Consider the following 10,000-nt stretch of genomic DNA (forward strand, 5'->3'; position numbering starts at 1 on the left):
TGAAAGGACCCGAAATGTAAATCAGAATGACGTCAAGAAAGAAAGAAAAAAACACACACAAAAATCTACACCAACAAAAAAATATCTATAAATGAATGAAAAAAATCCCACGAACAATTTCAAGAACCCATTCTACTACTACTACAACACACTCTCTAGCATCTATCATTCATTTATCTCGGGAGCTTTTTCTTTTTTGGTCAGTGCTCCTATCTTGAATCTCTACATCCACCATTTCCAAACCAAGAACTTCCGGATCATTGAGGTCAAGAGGTCAAGATCAAGGTCAGGGAGAGGAAACATGTATGGCCGCAGTGTCCAGTTCAGCGAATGGACATTCGTCAGTATATATAAGTCTTTGTACAAACCAGTTGTGGTTGGTTTTTTTGGTTGTTTTTTTCTGGTGTTGTTGAAAGTTTGACAGGAATTTTTATATAAACAAAACCCAAGAGAGCTGTACATAAGCCTAACATCGAATCACTTCACCAAGTATTCTCCCTGCGTTTTTTGGGTTTGTTGGAGATTATTATTTAAAACATCATTCTTTCAATCGATACGTATCGATCCGGTTTTTTTGTTGTTTTGTTTTGTTTTGTTTTGTTTTGTTTTATTTTTCTCTCTCAGTCAGAATGTTGATATGGTGTTAGCGTGGAAGAGAACAGTTTGCCCATAATTACCTCCCCATCTCAACCAACCCTTCGTCACAAGCATACCGCTCGCTCGGTCAATCCTGGGTTTTGGGGGACTCCGACACCAAGATGGAAGAAAGATCTGCCCTGGAGTTAAACCACACATGGGGGTCAAAAAAAAAAAAAAATCCTTACACATCAGCGAAACCGGACCATCCATACCCCCCCGTGAGGAAAAAAAAAGATATAAAAACAGCACAGTTTTGTTTTTCAAGATCAAAGAAGAAGAAGAAAAAAAAATGAATAAAACATGCAGGTAACAAAACGAATTTGACCCCCGGCTCCAGCCATCTTGGTTCGGAGTTCAAGGTCAGGCTTGACGGAGCGAGCGAGGCGCGTGGCTTGCATATTATTAATGAAGTGACGCCCGCTTCCGGCCAGTGATTTCTCCACGGAAACAGAGAGTCGACTGACAATCGTGTCCGAAGGAGCTCCTCCGCGGTTATGTTGGACAACAACAATCTGTTCCGGAAAAGAAAAAGAGTATCGAAGGAAGTGTGGAAATCAGTCGGACAGAAAACAACAACAACAACAACAACAACAAGAAAGATTGATGTTTCTTTTGGTACTGGTGAGAAGAAAATATTATTGTCAAGGAATTAGAAGTAATATCTATATATATATAAAAAAAAATTGGACGTGGAAGACATCGCCTCGTATTTCTTTTCTTTTTTTCTTTTTAATCACAAAACCAGATGAGGAGGGGGGTGCAGGGTTTGTGTTTGCAAGTTTTTTTTTTTTTTTAACGGATTTGTGGTGAGGAGGGGGGCAGTGAGCAAGTGCCCAATAAAACATATGGTCTGTATCATGTGTCATGTTGTTGCTGTTGTTTGTGTGTGTGTGTGTGTGTGTGTGTGTGTGTGTGTGACAGAGAGAGAGGGGAGAGAGAGAGAGAGAGAGAGAGGCAGAGAGAGAGAGAGAGAGAGAGAGACGCACGCGAACACGTGTACAAGGGGTTCGTGTGCATCCCTCTGTTTGTCTTTCTCTCTTTATCTTTCCCTCACTGTATGTATTTATATATATATATATATATATATCTACACACACACACACACACACACACACACACACACATACATATATATATATATATATATATATATATATATATATATATATATATCTGTCAACCTCTCTGTTTACGTCTTATTGTCTATCCTTCCTGCACCTCTCTCTCTCTCTATGTCTGTATGTCTCTGTCTTTCTCTCTGTCTGTCTGTCTGTCTGTCTCTCTCTGTCTGTCTGTCTATCTTTGTCTGTCTGTCTTTCTTTCTCTGTCTGTCTGATTCTTGTTCTTGTTGCTTATAGTCCAGCCGATCGCCACAGGGCCATATCAGGACTGTCAAACCATACAAATGCTCAGCCACGTCAACACAAGACTGTCATCTACAAAACAAACTTCTTCTTCTTCTTCTTCTTCTTCTGCGTTCGTGGGCTGCAACTCCCACGTTCACTCGTATGCACACGAGTGGGATTTTACGTGTATGACCGTTTTTACCCCGCCATGTAGGCAGCCATACTCCGCTTTCGGGGGTGTGCATGCTGGGTATGTTCCTGTTTCCATAACCCACCGAACGCTGACATGGATTACAGGATCTTTAACGTGCGTATTTGATCTTCTGCTTGCATATACACACGAAGGGGGTTCAGGCACTAAGCAGGTCTGCACATATGTTGACCTGGGAAATCGTAAAAATCTCCACCCTTAACCCACCAGGCGCCGTCACCGTGATTCGAACCCGGGACCCTCAGATTGAAAGTCCAACGCTTTAACCACTCGGCTATTGCACCCGTCTACAAAACGAACAACAACAACAACAACAAAACACTAAGACAGACCCACAAAACACAGTTCATGACACCGGCACTATGCCAACCATTTAACTCCTTATGGCGACGCCAGCCATTCCAAGATTACAAAAAAAAAAAAAAAAAAAAAAAAAAAATCGTAAAAAAAAAAGTGGAAATAACAATACGTCAAAGCTAAACAAAAAATACATTTTAAAAAGGCCATATAGGCAAATAACACTGCAGAACGGGCATCAAGTACCCATCCCAGTTTTATTAACTCACTCAGTACGGCCAGTCCTCTCTTCTCCTCTACACAGATCCCTCGGATGTCCAGTGGGTGTCTCAATGACCCAACCTTTAGCTTCCGTCGTCAGAATTGTGGTATTCTTTGTCAACATTCACCTCTTCAGTGTAAGAGCCTTCCGCTGGCAATATTTTGATGGTGGTTATTGGGGTGAAACGCTATTAACGTCGTCTCTTTCGCCCGGTTCGTATGGAGAGAGTTAACGTCTCACTACGTAATCGCCATAGCTAAAACAGCACAGATAGTACATCACAGACTGCGGAAAAGAGATGAAAAAAAGTGTCAAGGCTTGCTTGGAAAAAAGAAGGGGGGGGGGGAAGGGGAGGGTGGTGGTGGACTGGGAATGCAGAAGAAAAAAAAGAAGACAACTGTGAAGGAAGAAGAAAAAAAAAAGAAGAAAAAAAAAAGGAAAATAAAATAAAAGGCAGAAACAAAAGAGAGTGGTCGACCAAAAAAAAAAAAAAAAAAGAGAGGAAATTTCTCGCACAGAATTTCCAGAAAGCGGCAGGGATACTATTTATACTGAAAGACCCCCCCGGCATCCCCACGGGGAGGGTGGTGGTGGGGGGGGGGAGGGGGGATGAGGGTGCGGGGGTTGTGGGGACGGGGAGGGCGCGGGGGGAGCACGGGGGGGCGGGGGGGGGCGGGGGGGTCCACGTGACGCGCGCCTCAACGAAACACAACAGAAACACAAGCACACACACCCACACACCCAGGAGAATGTTCTACCCAACTGTTACGCGGTGGCCCCGTGGGTAATGCGCCCGACTAGGAAGCGAGCTTCCCGTCTGTGAGTTCGAGCCCCGTTTTTAGAGACAGGGATTGAGATGAGACAGCTTACGGGTCAGGATGTCAGTGAAGGGCTGTCACCTCACTGAGATAAGACAGAGCTTACAGGTCAGGATGTCAGTGAAGGGCTGTCACCTCACTGAGATAAGACAGAGCTTACAGGTCAGGATGTCAGTGAAGGGCTGTCACCTTACTGAGAAAAGACAGAGCTTACAGGTCAGGATGTCAGTGAAGGGCTGTCACCTCACTGAGATAAGACAGAGCTTACAGGTCAGGATGTCAGTGAAGGGCTGTCACCTTACTGAGAAAAGACAGAGCTTACAGGTCAGGATGTCAGTGAAGGGCTGTCACCTCACTGAGATAAGACAGAGCTTACAGGTCAGGATGTCAGTGAAGGGCGGTCACCTTACGGAGATAAGACAGATCTTACAGGTCAGGATGTCAGTGAAGGGCTGTCACCTTACTGAGATAGGACAGAGCTTACAGGTCAGGATGTCTGTGAAGGGCTGTCACCTCACTGAGATAAGACAGAGCTTTCAGGTCAGGATGTCAGTGAAGGGCTGTCACCTCACTGAGATAAGACAGAGCTTTCAGGTCAGGATGTCAGTGAAGGGCTGTCACCTCACTGAGATAAGACAGAGCTCACAGGTCAGGATGTCAGTGAATGGCTGTCACCTCACTGAGATAAGACAGAGCATACAGGTCAGGATGTCAGTGAAGGGCTGTCACCTCACTGAGATAAGACAGAGCTTACAGATTAAGATGTCAAAGAAGGGCTGTCACCTTACTGAGATAGGACAGAGCTTACAGGTCAAGATGTCAGCGAAGGGCTGTCACCTTACGGAGATAAAACATAGCTTACAGGTCAGGATGTCAGTGAAGGGCTTTCACCTTACGGAGATAAGACATAGTTTACAGGTCAGGATATCAGCGAAGGTCTGTCACCTCACTGAGATAAGACAGAGCTTACAGGTCAGGATGTCAGTGAAGGGCTGTCACCTCACTGAGATAAGACAGAGCTTACAGGTCAGGATGTCAGTGAAGGGCTGTCACCTCACTGTGATCAGAGGTTAAAGGTCAGGATGTCAGTGAAGGGTGGTCACCTTACTGAGATAGGACAGAGCTTACAGGTCAGGATGTCAGTGAAGGGCTGTCACCTTACGGAGATAAGACAGAGCTTACAGGTCAGGATGTCAGTGAAGGGCTGTCACCTTACTGAGATAAGACAGAGCTTACAGGTCAGGATGTCAGTGAAGGGCTGTCACCTGACGCGGAGATAAGACAGAGCTTACAGGTCAGGATGTCTGTGAAGGGCTGTCACCTCACTGAGATAAGACAGAGCTTACAGGTCAGGATGTCAGTGAAGGGCTGTCACCTGACGCGGAGATAAGACAGAGCTTACAGGTCAGGATGTCTGTGAAGGGCTGTCACCTCACTGAGATAAGACAGAGCTTACAGGTCAGGATGTCAGTGAAGGCTGTCACCTTACTGAGATAAGACAGAGCTTACAGGTCAGGATGTCTGTGAAGGGCCGTCACCTTACTGAGATAAGACAGAGCTTACAGGTCAGGATGTCAGTGAAGGGCTGTCACCTTACTGAGATAAGACAGAGCTTACAGGTCAGGATGTCTGTGAAGGGCTGTCACCTCACTGAGATAAGACAGAGCTTTCAGGTCAGGATGTCTGTGAAGGGCTGTCACCTCACTGAGATAAGACAGAGCTTTCAGGTCAGGATGTCTGTGAAGGGCTGTCACCTCACAGATAAGACAGAGCTTACAGGTCAGGATGTCAGTGAAGGGCTGTCACCTTACGGAGATAAGACAGAGCTTACAGGTCAGGATGTCTGTGAAGGGCTGTCACCTCACTGAGATAAGACAGAGCTTTCAGGTCAGGATGTCAGTGAAGGGCTGTCACCTGACGCGGAGATAAGACAGAGCTTACAGGTCAGGATGTCTGTGAAGGGCTGTCACCTTACTGAGATAAGACAGAGCTTACAGGTCAGGATGTCAGTGAAGGGCTGTCACCTCACTGAGATAAGACAGAGCTTACAGGTCAGGATGTCAGTGAAGGGCTGTCACCTGACGCAGAGATAAGACAGAGCTTACAGGTCAGGATGTCAGTGAAGGGCTGTCACCTCACTGAGATAAGACAGAGCTTACAGGTCAGGATGTCAGTGAAGGGCTGTCACCTCACTGAGATAAGACAGAGCTTTCAGGTCAGGATGTCAGTGAAGGGCTGTCACCTCACTGAGATAAGACAGAGCTTACAGGTCAGGATGTCAGTGAAGGGCTGTCACCTGACGCGGAGATAAGACAGAGCTTACAGGTCAGGATGTCAGTGAAGGGCTGTCACCTTACGGAGATAAGACAGAGCTTACAGGTCAGGATGTCTGTGAAGGGCTGTCACCTCACTGAGATAAGACAGAGCTTACAGGTCAGGATGTCAGTGAAGGGCTGTCACCTTACTGAGAAAAGACAGAGCTTACAGGTCAGGATGTCAGTGAAGGGCTGTCACCTCACTGAGATAAGACAGAGCTTACAGGTCAGGATGTCAGTGAAGGGCTGTCACCTCACTGAGATAGTACAGAGCTTACAGGTCAGGATGTCTGTGAAGGGCTGTCACCTCACTGAGATAAGACAGAGCTTACAGATTAGGATGTCAAAGAAGGGCTGTCACCTCACTGAGATAGGACAGAGCTTACAGGTCAGGATGTCAGTGAAGGGCTGTCACCTTACGGAGATAAGACAGAGCTTACAGGTCAGATTGTCAGTGAAGGGCTGTCATCTTACTGAGAAAAGACAGAGCTTACAGGTCAGGATGTCAGTGAAGGGCTGTCACCTTACTGAGATAAGACAGAGCTTACAGGTCAGGATGTCAGTGAAGGGCTGTCACCTCACTGAGATAAGACATAGCTTACAGGTCAGGATGTCAGTGAAGGGCTGTCACCTTACGGAGATAAGACAGAGCTTACAGGTCAGGATGTCAGTGAAGGGCTGTCACATTACCGAGAAAAAGACAGAGCTGACGAGGTAGGATATCAATCACCATGCTTAATTTTTTTTTTTTTTTTTTCAACATTCTTTTTATTCATACAAAATGTTTGCAGATACAAAATCAGTACACTTTATGCATTAGGAAGTGAAAGCACAATGCTGTTCTGAATATTGACAATTCCGCATCAACATATATTTATATAAAAAAAAGCTTTTTAAATGCAGGACAATATACATGAACATACAGATTCCGTCTGATATTGTATAGCCGTGACTTAGTCTTGAAGTGGGCATGTGTATGGTTCCCATTTCAGCACAAATTTGTTCGATAAATATTATTTTAAAATAATGACTACCAAGTTAAACCGATCTCTCAGTCAAAGTAGGCTACTCACTTGCGTAGCTTTTGTCGGCGACTGCGGATCCTGCCGGCTTCTTCAGTCAGCGCAACTGCTGGGTAGAGAACTAGCAGCTGTGCGCATCGCCGTGCACAGCGAACATTATTTTAAAAGATATCACTTGTCAACTTCATATACTAGTTTAAGATGTTTTTTCGAACATTTGTAGTGTTTGCTTCCCCCCCCGCTTATATATATATATATATATATATATATATATATATATATATATATATATATTACAAGGCCCAACACTCGGCTTATATCACAGATTGACATAAGTTTACCTTTGGGCCAACAGCAAAGTGAGAGCTGTATTATCAATGGTTTCTCCAGTCAATGAGGAAACCATTTACAGCTTAGTCTTTAGTGAAGGACTATAACTCTCAAACTAGGAGGCAAAATTGTACTGGCTCTTAGTGCTGCAGCCTTGTGGGCTATTTGGCCTTTGGGAACCATCCCAACGCCGACTGTCCTAAAACCCTTTTGGCCGAGAGAGTGGGGATGTACTTGGGCAAGACACTCTCCACTATAATCAAATTCTAGCCCAAATAGTCGGAACAGCAGTTGCCTCCTCTGCTGTTCTGATGGCCATAGTCGGACACGACTGACTATCATGAGACATATATATTACCTAAGGCAAACGTTATGTTATCTACAACACCACATGCCCAGGCATATAAACTACATGGCACCCCAAACATATCAATAGACATATCAACATCAATGTCAATATCAATTTAGAACCATCCACCAGAAGATATAGTCATCAGCCCCATCCACATGTAATATGCGGCTTCTGTTCAAACGTGTGTGTGTGTGTGTGTGTGTGTGTGTGTGTGTGTGTGTGTGTGTGTGTGTGTATGTGTGTGTGTGTCAGTGTGTGTGTGTGTGTGTGTGCGTGTGTGTGTGTGTGTGTGTGTGTGTGTGTGTAGTGCGTGCATGTGTGAGTACGCACAAGTTTTTATATTGATATGCACTTGTATGTATGTATCCTAATTTCTACTGTCTCTGTGTTTGTGTATGATTTTCGATTTATGTTCGTACCTTGTTATGTACTATCCCCCCCCCCCCCCACGCCCCCCCAATATTCCTTGTGACCCCGGCGGTACACTTGGTAATAAAGACATATTCTATTCTATTCTATTCTAGACTGCATCATTCAATCATGATAGCAGTTTTGACATAAAAGGGATTATATCAAACAGCATAAAAAAAGCACATGCACATACAAAAGGGTTGCGCGGCTACACAACATGACAGCGAAAGACACACTGATTCAGGGGAGAGCACTGCCAGCCAGACTCTCACACAGAGAAATCTATTTTGACCGAGTACAACTGACTACGATATCAAAAATACAGTAGCAACAAATACAATATAACGCAATGTAATGCAATGCAATAAACAACAAATGAACAACAAAATCGATAACATGGATGTGCGTGAAATATGGGAAAGGTCAAAATGACGTGTTCTTTGGTCGTTTTTAGGTTGTTTTTTTGTTTTTGTTTTTGTTTTTTTAAAATAATTTTCATCGGTCATTTTCCAGAGAGTAGCAAAAGACGTTTACAAACTGGAAAAAAAAGAAAAAAGAAAAAAAAGAACAAACAGAAACATGGCAGAACTAATGAATCAGAACCAGAATCAGAACCAGAATCACTTTTAATGTCAATTAAAGCTGAACAAGGTTTATAAGACACGCGGCATGCAAAAGTTAAATGAAACCACACACACACAAAAGCAAAACAAAAATACATAAATATTGAACAAAGAGATTGAATCATTCCTCAGTGCACGTTATGGCGGTTTTCGCAGCAGTTACTGACACATTTCCCAAACAGTCCGGCCGGCAAGTTTGTCTTCCAGTATCAGCTGACTGGGTTTAAATGAATGAATGACTGAAATAATGAATGAATGAATGAATGAACGAATTTGATTCATGTAGGGCGCGTAGTAAAACATTCCACTCTTGGGTAGCGTATTCACAGCCCCCCCCCCCCTCCCTCCTCCCTTCCCACCCCCACCCCCGCACACACACACACACACACACGCACACATTCAACTGATTTAAAACACACACACACACACACACACACACACGGCACACAAACAACAACAACAACAAACAAACAAAAAAGCACTGAACAACAACAGAACGAAAAGAAACAAATTTTGATCAAAATGTGGCCTAAAAATTAAAAACAAAAACTAAAAAAAAAACGGCAAAAAACCCAGAGAACAGGCATACGATTTGTATTTGTATTTCTTTTTATCACAGCAGATTTCTCTGAGTGAAATTCGGGCTGCTCTCCCCAGGGAGAGCGCGTCGCTACACTACAGCGCCACCCATTTTTTGTATTTTTTCCTGCATGCAGTTTGATTTGTTTTTCCTATCAAAGTGGATTCTTCTACAGAATTTTACCAGGAACAACCCTTTTGTTGCCGTGGGTTCTTTTACGTGCGCTAAGTGCATGCTGCACACGGGACCTCGGTTTATCGTCTCATCCGAATGACTAGCGTCCAGACCACCACTCAAGGTCTTGTGGAGGAGGGGGAGAAAATATCGGCGGCTGAGACTGACGTGATTCGAACCAGCGCGCTCAGAGTCTCTCGCTTCCTAGGCAGACGCGTTACCTCTAGGCCACCGCTCCACAATGTCACGGAATCCAATTAAACATATGGCCGCACACAATCAACACCATCATCTACACCGGCTGAACAACAACAACAACAATGACAATGAAAATCAATTGTAAATATATAGCGTGGTTTCCCCGTTACAGTAACCACTGAAAAACTGAGGCCCTAAAAACCCGGGTAAACTATGAACTGAAGACGCAGATATGATCCAAACCAAAGGGAAACGAAAGCAACACAATATTGAATCCATCATCATCATCATCATCATAGTCATCGTCATAACAACAACAACAACATCAACAATAGTGATGATATGAAACTGCATTTATATCGTGATTTTGTTGTTGCTGGTGGTGGTGGTGGTGAGTGGTTTTTTTTTTTATTTTTATTTTT

General features: G+C 44.1%; 1 protein-coding gene across 1 annotated transcript in view; it reads left to right on the forward strand.

Moving 5' to 3' along the window:
• The window catches only part of LOC143275674 (myosin essential light chain, striated adductor muscle-like), a 13,475-nt gene extending 11,981 nt beyond the window's left edge, over positions 1-1,494 (forward strand). The window contains exon 6 of the mRNA XM_076579963.1: positions 1-1,494. This exon is cut by the window's left edge and continues 18 nt beyond it. Within this exon, the coding sequence (XP_076436078.1) occupies positions 1-20 (20 nt within the window). The 3' untranslated portion in view covers positions 21-1,494.
• The last annotated feature ends 8,506 nt before the right edge of the window (positions 1,495-10,000 follow it).

The sequence above is a fragment of the Babylonia areolata genome, chromosome 30 (assembly GCF_041734735.1).
Source record: "Babylonia areolata isolate BAREFJ2019XMU chromosome 30, ASM4173473v1, whole genome shotgun sequence".
Classification (NCBI taxonomy): domain Eukaryota; kingdom Metazoa; phylum Mollusca; class Gastropoda; order Neogastropoda; family Buccinidae; genus Babylonia; species Babylonia areolata.